A 17,196-nucleotide genomic window follows, 5' to 3' on the forward strand; every position below is an offset into this window, starting at 1 on the left:
GCCGTGTCGCTGTCGAACGGGGCCCTCGAGCTGTCGGCGGACGCGTCGCTCCAAATCTCCGTCGCAATGGGCGGCAACCAGTCGCTGCATCGCCTCGCAATGAGGACGCAATTGCCAAAGGTGGACACTTGTAATACTATTACAGCTATTTCATGTTCTGAGATGGACACAGTTCGATAAAGTGTCCATTTAGCAACAATTACTGACAATTTTCGTTTAATTAATGGGTTCTGCTAGGCTGGACAAGCGACGCTGAGTGTGCAGCTGCCAGTGCTCGATGGACTGAAGATGGTCGTGGGCTCGGCGCCTGTGGACGCGGAGAAGAACGAGGTCTTTGTCGGGTCGTCACAGAACACGTCGATTGTTGCCGAATTGCCGTGCGTGACGGTGCGTTAGACAGCATGGAGAACTGGTGATATTGAAGAGGAGGGCTGATCTGTGCTGTATTGAGATGTTAGGATGCGGCGGAGGCGTTCCACGACGTGGAATTTGTGTGGGACGACGAGTGGATGCGGTGGTATGTGGACGAAGTGCTGCTGCTGGAAGAATTTATCCATGAGGTGGAGGAGGGAAAAAGTGCGAGCAGCGGTGGGGGCAATGTCGTCGTGGAGTTAGCAGTAAAGGGGGACGAGAAAGGTGGCAGTGGGGTGAAGCTGGCGGTGGAGCGGATCGAGTTGGGCTCGGCGGACGCGTCGGACCCATTGTGCGCGCCGCGGCATCCAACCGCGAGCAATTGTCGAGCGCAAGAGTGTACGTTGCCAATCAGATTGCGGGTAAATGATAGGTGGTTACTTACACGTACGGTGGTGATATTGTGTTGCGTAGCATTTTCTCCGCGGCTTGGGTCGGTTCAGGGCTCGCTGTCGGTGGACGAAGTGGAATCCTACATCAATGAAATAGCCGAAGCGTTTCCTCTCATCACAAAGGTGGACGTGCTCGGCCAGTCAGTGGAAAAGCGGCCTCTGCGTGCTCTGTGCTTGGGCGCATGCCACGTCGCTGAAGGCGAGCACGTCCCTCAAGCGCTCTATACTGGCATGCATCACGCTCGCGAGGTAATTTACCCCGTTTGCTTTCAACACAATACCATGGCCAACAGCTGGACTAACAGTTTCTCTACTTTATTTTATTTTATTCTACACACTACTGTATTTCTCCGCTGGCAGCCAGTATCGATGATGAACTTGGTGTATACAATCGACATATTGACGACAGACTATCGCAATGGAGACCTGGCAGCGTTGGAGCTGCTGTCATCACGCCAACTCTGGTTTTTGCTGGTTGTGAATCCTGACGGCTACGCGCACAACGAAATGATGCGTGTGTGGGAGCGCAATAACATGGGCCAGCGCAAGAGCGCTGCGCCGACTTGCGACAGAAGCCCGCCCGACGCAGGTGTCGACCTCAATCGCAACTACGATGTCTGTTTCGCGATCAACAGCAAGGGCAGCAGCAATGATCCCTGTGGCGATGACTACAACGGACCGACCGCCTTCTCGGAGCCGGAGACGCAAGCCGTTCGCGATCTGGTGGAGCGCAACACCTCCGACTTCAGCGTGGCCCTCAATTACCACTCCTTTGGCAAGTACTTCAATCTGCCATTCGCTTGCCAGGATGAAGGCACGCCTACAGAGCCAAACAACTCGGTATTTGTGGCGCTGGCTCGCGAGCTGGCACATTTCAACGGATTCGACTATGGTCAGTCGTGGAAGGAGGGCAACTTGTACACCGTCAACGGCGAGACGAGCGACTGGATGTGGCAAGCGCACGGTATTTTCGCCATGTCTCCCGAGGTGGGGCCAGCATTTGAGGTGTCCTCTGTCCCCGGGTTTTGGCCACCGCGTGAAGACGTCCCTCACCTATCAGCTGAGCTTCACTACACGAACCTGCAGCTCGCGCGCATGGCAGGACCTATGTACTCCCTGGCTGTGAAGGGCGTGCAGTTAGGAGCGATCGCGGATGGTGACTCGACGTCTTCGTTCGTGTCTGTGGAGGTGGTAGTCTCAAACAGCGGACTTCGACCTGCGTCTGCGGAGTTGTTGGGATCTGTTTATGTGAACGGAACGGATGCCAGTGAGGCTGTGCATCTTGAGCTCAAGGCAGAGCCGGAGGGTTTTACACAGAGTGCGACTGAGGAGGTTTATACACTGATGATTCCTCATTTCGGAGACGATTTCCACAAGTCCATGAAGGAGATTGATGCGCTGTACTTGGTTGTGCGAGACGCCCTCAGCTGTCATCTCTTCCGTGTCGGTACGTTCTGCGGTGATGCGTTGCATGCAAAAAGGTGTTAAGCCTAACAATCGTTCTTGCGCGCTTTTAGCTGTTCATTTCGATACTGCTGCTGAGAAGACGAACCTACCGAACTTCCAAACGTGGACAGCTCTCCCGCTGCCCCGTTGTGGCACATGCGAGCGATTTGGAGCCCCGCAATCCACCGATGGATCCACAGACAAAGCCAGCACCTCTCCGGTTTGCTCAGGAATGGAGGACGTGGTCGTCTTGAAGTCGGTTCGCACTCGAGATATCGGCGTGCCGACGTCTTCTGGATCAGCAGGCTCCACCACTACCGGCTCCGTGACTCCTGCTGCATCTTTATCAGCTCCTACTATCGAGTCCAACCCCACTGCCACCGCTGCCAATGTCAATGTCAGCTCCAGTGGTAGCATGTCAGCGGAGACGACTAGCGAGCAGCAAGCGTCGAATTCATCATCAATCCTGCCCTCGTCTGTGTCGTGGTCGGGTCCAGTTGCGATGGCAGCGTTGGCGGCCGTGGTGTTACTTGTGGTGGTCGTGCTCTTCTTCCGCCGTCGTTGCCGGCGAACCAAACAGAAACCTGCCAGGACCAAGGCGGCGTCTGGAGTTCAGAAGAGACGCAGCAACGTGCAGTACTCGCGCATCGGTGAAGACCCCAACTCTCCTGCAGCCAGCGACAAACAACTCAACTACGACGATGATGACGAAGAGTTTGATTTACTCGACGCCGAATGCGGAGAGAGAGGCCTGTCGCCTCAAGATGAGGACGTGGTGGTGTCCAAGGATCGTGCAACATCTCCTCGTAGAACGTCGAAGGCATTGCGTTCGTCTGACGAAGAGGTGGTCTAGAAGCTGCGGGGGGGCTGAAGGATAGACGTGGTGGAAGGTTTGAGTGATGGATGATAACGTGTGTCGAGCTGAGTATTTGGAGCTTTATCTCATGATCTTGTCGGCTATATTTTGCCTGTTATCCTCAGCTCAGGTTGGCAAGACACCACAATGCGATGGTGTCGTCTTATCCTGGGATATCCTCTCCAGATCGGATGATCCCGTAGTACACGCAATTGTGGCAGATATCTGGGGCTCACCAAGCTGTACTGACACTGAAGAGGCAGAGGAGGGTATGGATCATCGTATACAAATGCCTAAGGACGATGGCACAGCAGCCGATGGTAGTGTGGTCTGGAGCTACGACTGCCTCGAAGAACGTAGCCTCATCGGAGACAAACCCAGCGCGGATGGCAGCTTCAAGCTCTTTCACATTGCAATCTACCAGCTGAACAAGACATCTTCAAGCGAGGAGCCTTCCTCTCCAAGTCCCGCAGCCTTCACGGCATTTCAGCCTCCGGACCGATAAGATCATGATACCCGTTAGTCGCTACTTCACGCTGCTGCTAACGGCGCTCTCCGTTTCGACCACGACAGCAGGATACTCGTCTTCCTGCCAGACAACGCTGGGTGGTTCGTATCCGACCGCGGTCGCGGCGTATCCGGGTCTGAAAGACAGCATCGAGCTCATAGCGAAGCAGCAGGTTGCGAATTGGTACACTGATCGAGTTTCCGATGTTCCTGCGCTGGCCAAGGCCGTCGTACTCCCAGTCTGCAGCGACACGAATGAAGCCACAGCTCCACCCACCGTCGTCGTCTACGGACTACCCCAAAAGGACTGCGCGCACGGGTTCTCGACTGCTGGATCCAACGCCAACAGTGACGACTATCGCACATTCCTACAGCAACTCGCAGATGCTGCAGGCAGCCAGCAAGTCGTCTATATCTTGGAGCCTGACGCGATCGGTCTTCTCGCGGATGGAGGCTGCGGCAATGACAAAGGTTACGCCGAGAACCTCGGAGTGGCGATGGACATCCTCTCGCAGAACCCCAATGCTGAAATCTACCTGGATGTGGGGTACTGGGCGCTGTCCGACGAAGACCAGGCGACCGCTGTCGCGAAGATTGTGAATGCCGTGGACCCGAACTGCAAGTGCAAGGGCATCTCGCTCAACACGTCGAACTATCGCTCCAACGCGGAGATGGCGGCGACATGCGAACGGTTCGTCAAAGCCAGTGGCCGCCGCGAGTACAAGTGCATTGTGGACACGTCTCGCAACTTCGTGAGTCCTTCTAGCACGGAGTGGTGCAATGCCAACTGGGCAGGTATCGGCGAGCTGCCCACGACCAACACCGGGTCCGAGTACGTGAGTCGCTACGTGTGGGTCAATCCTCCTGGCGAGAGCGACGGCGAATGCACAAACCAATCCGACCAGGCACTCCGAGGGCCTGATGCTGGCGTCTTCTTCCCGGACCACTTTGTGCAGCTCTGGAACAACGGCGCGTTCGTCCAGAAGCTCGGAATGGCCCCCATCAGCGTCGCTGGTAACAGTACGAGCAATGGGACTTTGGACACGCCAACGCCAGCATCAGCAACAGTGACGCCGGTCCCGGAGCCGGTGATGGTAGCGCCAACCCCAGCGTCGACAACCACCACGCCATCGACCGAGCAGGCCAACACCCAGGAGGTCAAGATCACATCGCTTGCATCACTTGATCTCTCAGACGAAGGCCTCGCTGGAGTTCATGCTGGTGGATGGTATTCCGACGACGGCGACGATGTTACTGCAGCCCCAGCGAATGCGCCTACGACCCCCACGCCAACTACTTCGGCTGCAGTGGTGGTAGATGTTGAGCCTCCGCACACGGCAGTTGTGGTGGACGTCGTTCCGGAGGAATATGCTGTCGATGAGGACGCTGACTTCACCAGAGTGGGCGGCGATGACACGAATAACGAGTATGCTGGACGTATTCGCACGCACAAGCCATACCAGTAGCTAAGAACTATCCTAGCCCGAGCTAAGCTAGGCCACACCAATTTGAAGTACTGTAAAACCTCTAATTGTGCCCCACCCTCAATTAGTACCCCACCCTCAAATAGTAACCCACTATCCACTAAAAACTTAGTACAGTACCCCTCCAACCTTAGTATTGGAATTATTGGCAGCGTGAAGTTTCTTGTTGCCGGTCTAACATAAGAAGGGTGCTGTTTGCGTTATCTGTTGGGATGCCACATTTTTCAATTATTATAGTTACCGTCGTTGCTCTCACTCATATACCGCACAGCTGCATGTAACTTTTTAAAGTTAATTAAAATTAAATTTAGTTATTAGGATGTAAAACAAGGATGAAAGCTGATTTTAGAAGGAATGTTTTAAAATTCCAAAAACAACATTATAAATTGTTTTTTCTGATTTTAGACGCTAAATATGGCAAAGCCTGCTCCTAAATATGTGTGAAAGAAGATACACGACCTGCTAAAATTATGCATAAATCCACCTCTTGATATATATATCGACTTGGGAGGGCCTGTCAGCAGCCATGCATTGGCCCAGTACACCACCGTCCATGATCCCCAGCACATCCACCCTCTTATGCATAATTGCCGTGTGTGTAGGTGCTTGTGGATAAAAACCGACAGAATTGCAGCTGCACAGCCAGAATTGCACTTTCAAAAGTGCAATTGTGGCGCTTTTCGCGTAATTCTATGCCTCCACCCATTTATGCACCTCGATTTATCGTAAATCTAGCAGGTGGTCGCTATAAATACAGCAAATCTCGCCTCATATTGCCAAAATCATTGCAAAGCACAATAGCTGGGCACTTGGCTTTTTGCTAGTACCCCACCCTCAAATAGTGCCCCACCTCCCTTGCGTGGGTGGGGTACTAACTTAGTACCCCAGGGGCACAATTAGAGGTTTTACAGTAAGTAAATAAACCTCCGTGAGTCTGTCAAGCACAGTAGGTCTTGAATTGTTTGCACGTCATGAGCTCCAGACGTTGGCCGGTACACCGTTCACCCTAATTAGTCGTGTGACCTAAATAGTCGTGCACCTTTGATAATCATTCCACCGGTTTTGAAAAAGATTTTCATTTTCACCTAAAATCGAGAAAAGAGACCGTAAATGTGTAGAGCTCGGCAAGACGAATTGCGTAGTACATTTAGGCCGTGTTCGACTTGTACACACTATTCGAGCTCGATTCAAAAGGGACTGGTATCGGACAAATTGTTGGTTTGGGAGGCGCTGGTTTGGGAGGCGCGTAGAAAAGGCAGGCTTATCCAGAAAATTTTGCCTAGACCTGAATTTCAAATCCAGCTCTTTTGAGCTTATCGAGCTGGATCGCTTTTTGGGTGTTTCAGGTCGCAAACGAGCTGGATGATTCATCCAGGATGAAGCAAATCCGGCTGCATTTGGCCTAAAACAACTGGATTGGATGCAAGTCGAACACGTTAGTTTTTGGTAGATTGGAATAGTTTTTCAGAAAACTGAAATTGAAAACAGGGTGAATCACTCTTCAGGTCGTACACGGTAAATAGTCAAGGCACGACTAATTAGGGTGAACCCATCCAGACACTCATCGCAGCGCACCGAGCATCACTTACGCTGTGCGATCAATGCATCTCTTTGCGTCTCTCCAAAGCGTTGAGGTCTTCAAATACACATCCGCCGAAGATAGCCATGAGACTGTGTGAGCAAAGCGAAACGATTGCAGCCCCGCCCAGCGCGCCATTCCCCTTTAGAGCTGTCACCCAGCCAAGACATCGCCCACCTCTCTCTCTTACCAACCGGAGGACACGACCACGATCCACAGCCATGCAGCGTGACGAGTGCATCTACAACTTGATCCCCAAGGTGCACGTGGAGCCTGTGAAGCCCGAGCGCTATCGTTCCAAGTTCGACCCTCATGTGCAGCCGACAGGGAGCACCTTCGGTGTGCGCGGCAAGACCAAGCTCGATGGCGCGAACCTCGGCACGGCACAACGGATCGAGAAGCCTGCAAGCGCTCGCGGCTTCGGGCGTCTACCGGCCAAGCCCGACCCCAAGTCGTTCATCCGCAAGGGCGAACGCAGCGCCACCGCCGTCGTCTCCAAGAAACGTAAGCGAGCTTTACTGCCTCAAAAACGCCTCGAGTTATTAACCCGCTGTCTTTCGTTGCTTGGTCTCCAGCGGGCAAGTTCAATTACCCCGGGGCGACAAGAGCTCCCGTAGTGAAGAGGGACGACAAGCCTATCATGGGGCTCAAGTCGGCCAAGAACTTCATCACGGCCAACGCTGTCGAGACCATCCTCGCTGTACCCGGCAACCGCGCGCGCGTGAAGAACGAGCCTCCTCAGTACATGACGAAGGAGGACTACGGCCAGGTGCCGCGGTACTTGAGCCAGGTGAAGGACGAGATCGAGCGCGAAAACTCCATGATCGAGGAGTTCGTGCGGCAGAACCACAACCTGATGGAGGAGGACAGTCGCGATCGCGTGGAGGCCATGGACGAGAGCGAGCGACTGGCGCTGGTGGACGCGCTCAAGTCCAAGTGGGACCACGTGAACGCCAAGTACCAGAAGCTCTGCCATAACGTCGTTTTCGACACCCTTGGCAAGGTGCGGCGAAAAGAGACCTTCGAGAAGGAGCTGACGCAGCTCGAGAAGGACATTCAGCTGCTCGAGAAGGGCCACGTCGTCGTCAGCCAGAGCAACAACGACCGCTACTGATCCAATGTCAAAGCAGCCTAGTCACTCTCTTCTTAGGCTCCCCCTTTGACACAACAATATATTAGCTTCACCTCTGTTGTTCTGTTCGTTGGATCACGCGGTAGTTCTGAGTTGAGAGGGCGTCCCTGCTGCGAGCTTCTCCACCTCGTTGGCGGCTTCTTGGATGCGATACACGAGCGACCGCAGCTCTTCCACAGAGCAGGAGAAGGACACCGTCTGGAACCCCGAGCTGCCAGCGCTAGGAGACTGCAACTTCAGTTGCACAAAGTACAGCGGCTCGTGGGCGCTCCCCGCGCTGCTGGAGCGCAGCACGTAGTCCAGTCGCCACGACACAGCCACTACATGAGCGAAGTCGAAGCCTGCTCCGGTGCAGAAGTAAAGTAGACAAGGCCAACAGAGCAGGAAGGTTAGACGCCCAGCACATCACTGAAAGTTCATAACCGGATCCAAGTGCAGCTTACTGGTATTCTCCAGCACGCACTCCACACTCGGCACAGCGGTGGCCAGCACTGGCAGCAGCTTCGTCTGCAGTTCTTCGTCCTCCACTCCAAGAGCGAAGAGCTGCAGTCTGTTGGGCAACATAGCTCAGTATAAAATTAAAGAGTCTTGACGATATCTGCGTTGCTCTTGGAGCTCGTACCGCTGCTCCACCGGCGTTCGATTTCCTCCGTCTCTTGCACAAGTCGCCACGATAGCACACATGGCTGCGAAAGCTTCGTTGTCGACTGGAAGCTGCTGCTCGGTGGCGTTCGGACTGTTGGAGGAGTAGACGAGGTCTCCAGTCATTTCAGAGACCGCGGCGGTCGCAAGGGACTGCAGATCTGCGATTGGAAGCGATGAGAGCAGGTCGAGCGCGTGACGAGGCACCACACGCGCATCGCCGTCCAGGACGGCCGCAGCATCTCTCGCGAAGCCTCCGGCCATGACTATGATTTGGTATTTGACACGCGATCTAGGAATGCAAGATTTAGTTTTTGACATGGATTTCCAAATGCGATATTATCAGATGTGGGAATTTCAGATATTTCAGAAAGTCATTTCTTATGGCGCATTTTGCCATAAAAAATGACTTTCTGAAATTCAGGTTGAAGCGGTTAGAACATAACGTTACTTAACGAACAGATTCAATAAGTTCTCACTTTTTGGATGAAGACGATACATTAGAGAAAGCCCCAGAGTAAATATATATATATATATATATATATGGTGTCACTTCTTCCAGCAAGCGGTTTGTCATCTACATACTCATCCAGGATTCACGTTTCATGATGTAGGAACAAACAACCAGAAAAAGCTTCCATGAACGCGTTGCGAAAAGTAAATTCCAATAAAACTTAGAGACGGACTTACCATCGGGCAATCATGATACATCTGAGCACGACGCTGTCTCAGTTGTTGAAAACGTATTTTGCACGCAGCCCACGCCCTCGCAGCGGGTAGTTCGTAAATTTGATGATCCATTCCACACACAACCCGCAGACAGAAATATGACCAGGCAAGGTCTTCAACAAAGTAGGCAATCAAAACAGCTAGTACAGACCAACCAAGTCACAACATGAACCAAAAGACGCTAGTATACAGCCATATAATGGTTTGAAAAACATCTATTGACATTCTATTGAAGTGAAACTTTAAATGACAAAACACAAAACTCAATACATCTTCGCAAGCCTTCGTGGATGCCAGACGCCGCTGGACCTAGGCGAAGGAGACGGAGCTGGTGGAGTACTAGCAGAGCGATCCCGAGGGCCCGGCGCCCAGCTTCTTGGGCTCGCCCGACCTGGAGCCCTGCGACCACGCGCAGACGTCGACCTTCTTGCCCTTGATCTTGATGTTGTCGAGCGTGGCCTGGTCGCCCCAGTTCTTGTTGACGGTGACGAGGCTGACCTTGCCGTTGACGGCCAGCACGTTCTTGAGCGAGACCTTGCGGTCCTTGCCGCCGCACGTGCCGCAGGAGCGGTAGAGCTTGCCGAAGTCCTGGGCGTAAAAGCCCTCGATGAAGACGGCGCCCTGGCCGTTGTGCTGGATGACCTTATCGTCGGCCGAGCGCGCGCCGCCGCCGATGACCCTGCTGACGCTCATGGTTCTAGCGTCCTTTGATCTATTTCACTCCTTAACTAACTCTGCATTTTTCAAGTAGCTACTGCGGAGTATTTTGATTTTCTGATGATGTTCAGAGGTCCTCTATTTACTTTTGTGTAAACTATAGAGTCCTGATATCGCTGTAGACTGAGCCTAATTGATAAATGGTGTTGGGATTGTATTTCGCAACGCGTTCATGGAAGCTTTTTCTGGTTGTTTGTTCCTACATCATGAAACGTGAATCCTGGATGAGTATGTAGATGACAAACCGCTTGCTGGAAGAAGTGACACCATATATATATATATATATATATATTTACTCTGGGGCTTTCTCTAATGTATCGTCTTCATCCAAAAAGTGAGAACTTATTGAATCTGTTCGTTAAGTAACGTTATGTTCTAACCGCTTCAACCTGAATTTCAGAAAGTCATTTTTTATGGCAAAATGCGCCATAAGAAATGACTTTCTGAAATATCTGAAATTCCCACATCTGATAATATCGCATTTGGAAATCCATGTCAAAAACTAAATCTTGCATTCCTAGATCGCGTGTCAAATACCAAATCATAGTCATGGCCGGAGGCTTCGCGAGAGATGCTGCGGCCGTCCTGGACGGCGATGCGCGTGTGGTGCCTCGTCACGCGCTCGACCTGCTCTCATCGCTTCCAATCGCAGATCTGCAGTCCCTTGCGACCGCCGCGGTCTCTGAAATGACTGGAGACCTCGTCTACTCCTCCAACAGTCCGAACGCCACCGAGCAGCAGCTTCCAGTCGACAACGAAGCTTTCGCAGCCATGTGTGCTATCGTGGCGACTTGTGCAAGAGACGGAGGAAATCGAACGCCGGTGGAGCAGCGGTACGAGCTCCAAGAGCAACGCAGATATCGTCAAGACTCTTTAATTTTATACTGAGCTATGTTGCCCAACAGACTGCAGCTCTTCGCTCTTGGAGTGGAGGACGAAGAACTGCAGACGAAGCTGCTGCCAGTGCTGGCCACCGCTGTGCCGAGTGTGGAGTGCGTGCTGGAGAATACCAGTAAGCTGCACTTGGATCCGGTTATGAACTTTCAGTGATGTGCTGGGCGTCTAACCTTCCTGCTCTGTTGGCCTTGTCTACTTTACTTCTGCACCGGAGCAGGCTTCGACTTCGCTCATGTAGTGGCTGTGTCGTGGCGACTGGACTACGTGCTGCGCTCCAGCAGCGCGGGGAGCGCCCACGAGCCGCTGTACTTTGTGCAACTGAAGTTGCAGTCTCCTAGCGCTGGCAGCTCGGGGTTCCAGACGGTGTCCTTCTCCTGCTCTGTGGAAGAGCTGCGGTCGCTCGTGTATCGCATCCAAGAAGCCGCCAACGAGGTGGAGAAGCTCGCAGCAGGGACGCCCTCTCAACTCAGAACTACCGCGTAAAATTCAGATAAGGGTGGTGTAGGAGGAGAGACTTTTAACATACATGTTCGTAGTACATACATGTTCGTAGTACATGTACTTCTCTGGCCCACATAAGAAACAACACTTCGGTTTTCTGGACATAACTATTTACAAAAAAATCGTTTGGCGACTCGCAATACCTCAACCGAAAGCTGCGCATTTGCTCCTATGATTTAAAAAAATCTAGCAGCAGAAAGAAAAGAGAAACAGCCTTTTATCTGAAGTCCGTTTTAGGCAACATTAGGTTTTTTAGCGAGGTGCCGTCAAAAATTAGCGATATTAGAAAATAAAATATCACCGTAATCGCGAGTGACTGCTTTACCCTTATATGTTCGGTTGTCGATGTTGTAGCGCCTGTACAGTTTTGAGGTTTTTCTACGCGATTATCTCGACATGCGCGGACCCATTTATTTTGGCCAATAGTAAGCTGAAACAGTTGATTATACTCAATCATATGAGACATGTGGTCCACATCAAATTGAGGTTTAATGCGGAATGTTGTTTCTTGAGTGGGCCAGAGAAGTAGTCCGTAAAGTTGCTTTTCGGTGGTCGTCTCTCCACCACAAGGGTACAGTGTACCCTATTCCATCGTTGAGGTGCGCTACATCAAACCTGCTGCATACAAACTCCAAGTCCGCCTCATTTGAAGCGCAGCGCTCGAGAAGCGTGAAGAGATCTCGCCATGTTCCTGTGCGCTCGCGACGCGTCCGCGCGGCCGCAAGGCGCTTCAGACGACGCGCAGGCGGCTCCTCACTCTCCAGCCGACGCGCAGGTCGCAGATCCTCGTCCTCCGCGCGCTCCAGCGCTCCAGAGGCCGCCCTTTCGCCGCGCAGACGACGCACAGGCCTCCGCCGCTTACCTGCAGGTTCTGGACGCGCTGACGCGGCTGGTGGCGCAGCTGCTGGACGTACACACTCTGTCCCCGTCGCTGCGGTTCGCAGCGGGCGAGTCGGTGGCTGTAGACGCCGCCGAGTGGTGGCGCGAGGTCCAGCGCCAAAGCATCGCGCGCGTGCAGCGGCAGGAGCGCGCGGAGACGGCGAACGACCGGGCAGAGGACACGGAGAAGAGCTCAAGCAGCAGGCTGTGGCCGCTGGCGGCGCGTAGTCAGGAGAAGACGCTCGAGCAGGAGCAGAGATCGAAGGACAGCGGGGTATTGGCCTCTAGTGAGGCCTTTGAGGACCTCCCGGGGGACACTTGGAAGGACAATGCGGCGGGCTTCTTCGTGCAGGCTCTGTATCTGATTATGCAGGCGATGGATAGAGTGTCCAGAGCTCAAGGACAGGAGGACGACGAGGGTCGGAATGTGGACGCAGAGTCCTTTGTGGACGCTCTTGCCAGTGTGGACGCCGGCGTGGCCTTCGCTGCCGCCGAGTTGCTGCAGACGTGGGCGCCTGTGAGTCAGAAGACGGTCGTGGACTCGGCCCAGAAGCCGTCCAAGTTGTTGGGTGTGGCGGTGGTGAACGTGCTGCTGCAACCGACGGGCGTTGGGACCAAGCACAGCTTCCACGAACACGCGCTGCTGCCGTCGCTGCCGCTGCGCGCGTTCCTCGGAGCGAAGCAGTGGAGGTGCTCGGTGTGTGAACGTGTGACGCAGACAACGGGTAGTGATGCTGCGCGCGCGGTGTGTGTCTATCGCTGCGCGGCGTGCAACTTCAACCTGTGTCGTGAGTGCTTTACGAGGATTCCCAACGCGGCAGGAACTAGACGGAGCAACCCACTGGCAGATATGACCAGACTCACAACAGACCGATTTTTTAGACTGATCGTGCCTCAGCTGAAGCACAAGTCGGGCGCGGTGGTGGTACGCCAGATTGCACAGGAATTGCGACGGCGGGTGCTGGAGCTGTATCCGCATAACTTCCAGGCGGCTGCGGAGTTTGCGCAGTTATTTCACAAATTGGTGGCGTCGGACAAAGCGGCGGCGCTTGCACTGGTGATGTCTCCGCCAGCGTCAATGCCTTCGTCGACGGCAAGGCCAGCAGTTGCGTGGTTCCCGCTGTTTATGAGGACGTGGACCATGTCGTTGAGCACGCTACTTGGGCCGTTTCTGCGTGCTTCTACTATGCTCGAGGATACACGCGAAATTGACACGGCTGTGAGGGCTGCGAATCACGGTTCTGCAGTTGCTGACTGTCTGCGTGCGCAGTGGACAAATGGCTACGCAGAGTACCGAACAACGTTGCAAACTCTCATGAGGACACTACTATCTAACGACCAGCACCCAGTGGTGGTGGACGCCACTCTGTGCTGGCTTGCACTCACATTAATGACGGCGGACCCACGAAGGCGCTTGAACTATGATGCCCACGAGCGACTAGATGGATTTTTGGTGAATGTTACCACGATGCTGCTCGCTTACACCTTGCCTCTGCTAGACAGAGCCCAGCATGATTCAAGCGTTATCGATGCCCACTATCATCAAAGTGTGGAGCCTGTTCGGGTCTACGCCAGCAAGGATTTTCCCGAGGTTCCGCTTCACTACTCGCGCAGCACGCAAGATACGCGTGCCAGCGAGACCGCCGCCGGTTCTGAAATGTCGGAGATCCAGTCAAGTGACGAGAGATGTATAGCCGAGTACAATGTGCGTCGAATACGGAGGGACCAAGACAGGCACGATAAAGAAGACAACGAGGTGGAGTCCACCTACTATTACCCGCGGCTATCCTGCCACGAGGGAGTAGTGTGTGATCGGTGCGAGTTCGCCAATATCCACCATGTCCGGTATAAATGCGCCTTCTGCGCGGATATGGATTTATGCAGTAGCTGCTTTGAAGACTTCCGCTCGCACCAGGCTGCTACCGATTCATCGTCCGAGTCTGAGTCGGAGGCCATGGTGCATTACCCGGATCATGTATTTATTCGCATCGAGTCGCCGATCCCAGTTTTCGCTCTGAAGCACTTCCAACCGTTGCCTGTGGAATGGCTTACAAGCAGCAAACAGAAGGACGATGCAAGCGTGTTGAGCGAATGTGTGGATGGAGGGTTTGATGCTTCAAGCATCCACTGTGCTGATTGTGGAGACACACTGGGTGCAATTGGTCAGCTTGACCATGCATTTTACAAATGTGCAAACTGTATGGACGCTAGATTCGTGTGTGCCACGTGCTTGACGCACGAGGAGAAGCTCAGCAACGGCAATCCGAACGGAATGCACGCTCCTGGACACGTGTACTTTGTGGTGACGGACCCATGGCGGCGTCAGCTCCAAATTCCGTGGGGTGACGTTGTACGAAAGCTGCACTTTCAGCGACTATTGCATCCGCCGGCGCTGATCCCGCGTGTTCGTTTCCGACGCGATACGGAGATGTTCTATATTACACTGAAGTATCTTCACTTCGGCCCTCTCGCTACTATGTCGCGTTGGCTGAGTATGTTGAAAGAGGTCCAGGAGCTGCAGGCATTCTGCGCCTGTGATGAAGAGCAGTATGAGATGGAGAGTCAGCGAGAGAGAAGAGGACGACGGCGGCAGGATGGCTCGCAGCGGCGATCGATGAAGCCGTCTGTGCACTACAAAGCTAGCAAAGCTCGGCTTGAGGATATCCGTGTGAAATGTGTGAAGATGGAGTTACACTTGCTGGAAAGTGTCAACGTAGCGGAGTGGCTGGTATTCTACGCGCGGTCGTGTCGCTGGCTATTCCACTCAGCGTCTACAGCTCATCCAGATTCCGTGGCAGGGACTGTGCCTCAGGATCCGTTTGCTGAACCCTTATCACACTTCTCTTCGACGTTTAGCGCATTCCCCGAGCATTTTTTCTTCGACCTGTGCGACGTCGTTTACCTGTTGGGTCTCGAAAAACTGGAGTATCGGGAGCTCGTTGCCGAGCTGAAGAGAATGAAGGGAAATAGTGCTGAGAGCGAAGCACTTGATGAAGTCGAAGAAGTTGTGGAGCCGCTGCTGATAATGCTTGTACAAATAGTGGTGGCTCCGAAGTTCACGAAGAATCCTCACCTCCGAGTGGAGGCGCTGCGCTCACTGACGACTCTACTGACTTTCGTTTCGAAGGGCCAGCAAATCCAGTACCGCCCTGGGCATCGGAGAATGGAGGCATTATTTAGGCGGCATTCGTTGCTGTCGCGTTACTTGATACCCGGTCTACTGCAATTTCATTCCGATATGGATCGATACAACGTCAGTAACAACGGCCTGGCCTTCACCAGCGCTGTGTCAAGTGGAGATCACATGTTGTGGGGATTCCTGCCGACGCGAGTATCGGTAACGATGCTGCTGCGTTATCTGTGGCAGCTCCCGAGTCAGCGTCAAAGTATCCTACAAATGCTTAACACATGGGATGCCATTGAGGTCCCGCAGGCTTCACTATCTGCGGAGGCGAACGATGACAGTACTCAGCAGTTAACGGGGCTTGTGAGCGGTTTGTGGAGCGATATCGCCAAGCTTTTCGATGAGGCTCACAACAAAATTGCGACGCTCCGACAGATACACGATCTCATTGAGGACTCGCTGGACGGAAGTGTGGTGGTGCTGCCGTTTCGACGTGACATGCTGGATGGGTATGTAGCGATCAATGCAAAGCAGCTACGGCTGACGATGCGTCTGCTCCTGGAGGCATTGGAGTTGACATCATGGTTCGCTGCAATTGTGAGCGGTGAAGGCAGCGCCCGTTCCCGATCTTTGTCGGCCCCTGCCACAGCGCTGCGGCACGTTTTGTTACAACCACTTGTTGTGGAACAAGCGGCACGCACTCTCAGTTTCTTGGTGGCCTCGCTTGCGAATGCGCACGAAGAGAAAGAGTGGGCCTTCTCGTTACCTCTGGTGGAAGATGGCAAACTGCTTTTGGCGCACCTGATTGTGCTTGTGGTGCGCTACTCCGGCCACAGTGCCTTGCCGTCTTCTGGTTCGACCTCCTCCAGTTTTTGTTCACCGTCGTCGTTCTGGAAAATCGTGCGGTCAAGTGGCGACATTATGGAGAAGCGCGTGGGCGACTTGGACACACACGTGCGCTGGGGTTTGAACGCTTTGTGCACGCGCATTGAATCGGAAAGCTACCTCGGATCGAGCCTGGATGATGACGACGATGATGATGTAGAAGAAGTGCGAATGATAGCCGAAGCAGCAAACCACGAACTGGATGAGGACGAGGCCCTGGCGCTGCTGGAGAAGCAGTCTGAGGCGATCAGCAGCTCTGTCACTGATACTACTACAGCGAAAAAGCGGTTGGGCAAGCGCTTTATCGCGACGTTGGCCAAGGACGGCCGCTTCGACTTCAGGCAGTTCGTGGGCGGCTGCCGATTCTTGCGGCCACATCGAAAGCAAGACGAGAGCGGTAGCTCGGACGGCGAGGAAGACTCGGAGGGCGTGGAAGAGGGCTACCTTTACCTTGATGGCTCGTGGGTGCAGCAGTTTGTTCGCACGATGCACGAGGCCAATGAGATGATCCACGTGCAGGAGGCCATGGAAGCATGTCTCGGAGATATCCCCGACCAGTACCTGGATCCGCTGCTCAGTACCCTGATGACGGATCCCGTACGTCTGCCATCGGGCAACATCGTAGATCGCGCAGTGATTGCTCGGCATCTGCTGGCCTCGTCGCAGCAGGGCGGAAGCACTGGGAGAGATCCGTTCACCCGCGAGCCGCTGACGATGGCCATGGTGGAGCCCTGCGACGCGCTGCGATCAGAGATCCAATTGTATCTGCGTACGAAGATGAGGCACTTCCGCAAGACAGCGCGCGAAGACGTGCTGGCTACGTGGGGCCTTGGCTGGGATGTATTGTTCGACAGCAGCAGCGAAACGGAGGCCGACTCGGAGGATGGAGTGGAAGGTGGCAACAGCGCATCGACGAGCTCCACGTCGTCCTAGGTGAGTCATGCACAGTCTCGCCTATAATTATTTGACAAAATGTACGCATGAAAAGAGAAGAGAATGAAACTTGAGGCTTACA

General features: G+C 53.7%; 7 protein-coding genes across 7 annotated transcripts; 5 read left to right on the forward strand and 2 right to left on the reverse strand.

Moving 5' to 3' along the window:
• Positions 1-509: 509 nt before the first annotated feature.
• On the forward strand, positions 510-3,192 carry PHYSODRAFT_564892 (hypothetical protein; the record flags this gene model as incomplete). Its single annotated transcript, XM_009537507.1, has 5 exons — positions 510-750; positions 826-1,052; positions 1,164-2,250; positions 2,321-2,529; positions 2,692-3,192. 5 exons carry the CDS (start codon positions 510-512, stop codon positions 3,100-3,102), a joined length of 2,175 nt encoding a protein of 724 aa, XP_009535802.1. The 3' UTR covers positions 3,103-3,192.
• A 524-nt stretch (positions 3,193-3,716) lies between these two features.
• PHYSODRAFT_405488 (hypothetical protein) lies at positions 3,717-4,748 on the forward strand (the record flags this gene model as incomplete). The annotated part of the gene is made up of 1 exon (XM_009537508.1): positions 3,717-4,748. A coding segment is annotated over one exon (1,032 nt), but the record flags the coding sequence as incomplete, so codon positions are not given.
• A 2,148-nt stretch (positions 4,749-6,896) lies between these two features.
• On the forward strand, positions 6,897-7,789 carry PHYSODRAFT_524437 (hypothetical protein; the record flags this gene model as incomplete). The annotated part of the gene is made up of 2 exons (XM_009537509.1): positions 6,897-7,179; positions 7,215-7,789. 2 exons carry the CDS (start codon positions 6,897-6,899, stop codon positions 7,787-7,789), a joined length of 858 nt encoding a protein of 285 aa, XP_009535804.1.
• Positions 7,788-8,491, reverse strand: PHYSODRAFT_549811 (hypothetical protein; the record flags this gene model as incomplete). The annotated part of the gene is made up of 3 exons (XM_009537510.1): positions 7,788-8,148; positions 8,251-8,357; positions 8,430-8,491. The coding sequence occupies 3 exons, from the start codon at positions 8,489-8,491 to the stop codon at positions 7,883-7,885; spliced, it is 435 nt and encodes a 144-aa protein (XP_009535805.1). The 3' UTR covers positions 7,788-7,882.
• A 1,026-nt stretch (positions 8,492-9,517) lies between these two features.
• On the reverse strand, positions 9,518-9,871 carry PHYSODRAFT_524505 (hypothetical protein; the record flags this gene model as incomplete). The annotated part of the gene is made up of 1 exon (XM_009537511.1): positions 9,518-9,871. The coding sequence occupies one exon, from the start codon at positions 9,869-9,871 to the stop codon at positions 9,518-9,520; it is 354 nt and encodes a 117-aa protein (XP_009535806.1).
• A 795-nt stretch (positions 9,872-10,666) lies between these two features.
• PHYSODRAFT_524184 (hypothetical protein) lies at positions 10,667-11,275 on the forward strand (the record flags this gene model as incomplete). The annotated part of the gene is made up of 3 exons (XM_009537512.1): positions 10,667-10,728; positions 10,801-10,907; positions 11,010-11,275. The coding sequence occupies 3 exons, from the start codon at positions 10,667-10,669 to the stop codon at positions 11,273-11,275; spliced, it is 435 nt and encodes a 144-aa protein (XP_009535807.1).
• Positions 11,276-11,978: 703 nt separating this feature from the next.
• Positions 11,979-17,114, forward strand: PHYSODRAFT_305911 (hypothetical protein; the record flags this gene model as incomplete). The annotated part of the gene is made up of 1 exon (XM_009537513.1): positions 11,979-17,114. One exon carries the CDS (start codon positions 11,979-11,981, stop codon positions 17,112-17,114), a length of 5,136 nt encoding a protein of 1,711 aa, XP_009535808.1.
• Positions 17,115-17,196: the final 82 nt, after the last annotated feature.

The sequence above is a fragment of the Phytophthora sojae genome, assembly GCF_000149755.1.
Source record: "Phytophthora sojae unplaced genomic scaffold PHYSOscaffold_10, whole genome shotgun sequence".
Taxonomy (NCBI): Eukaryota; Oomycota; class Peronosporomycetes; order Peronosporales; family Peronosporaceae; genus Phytophthora; species Phytophthora sojae.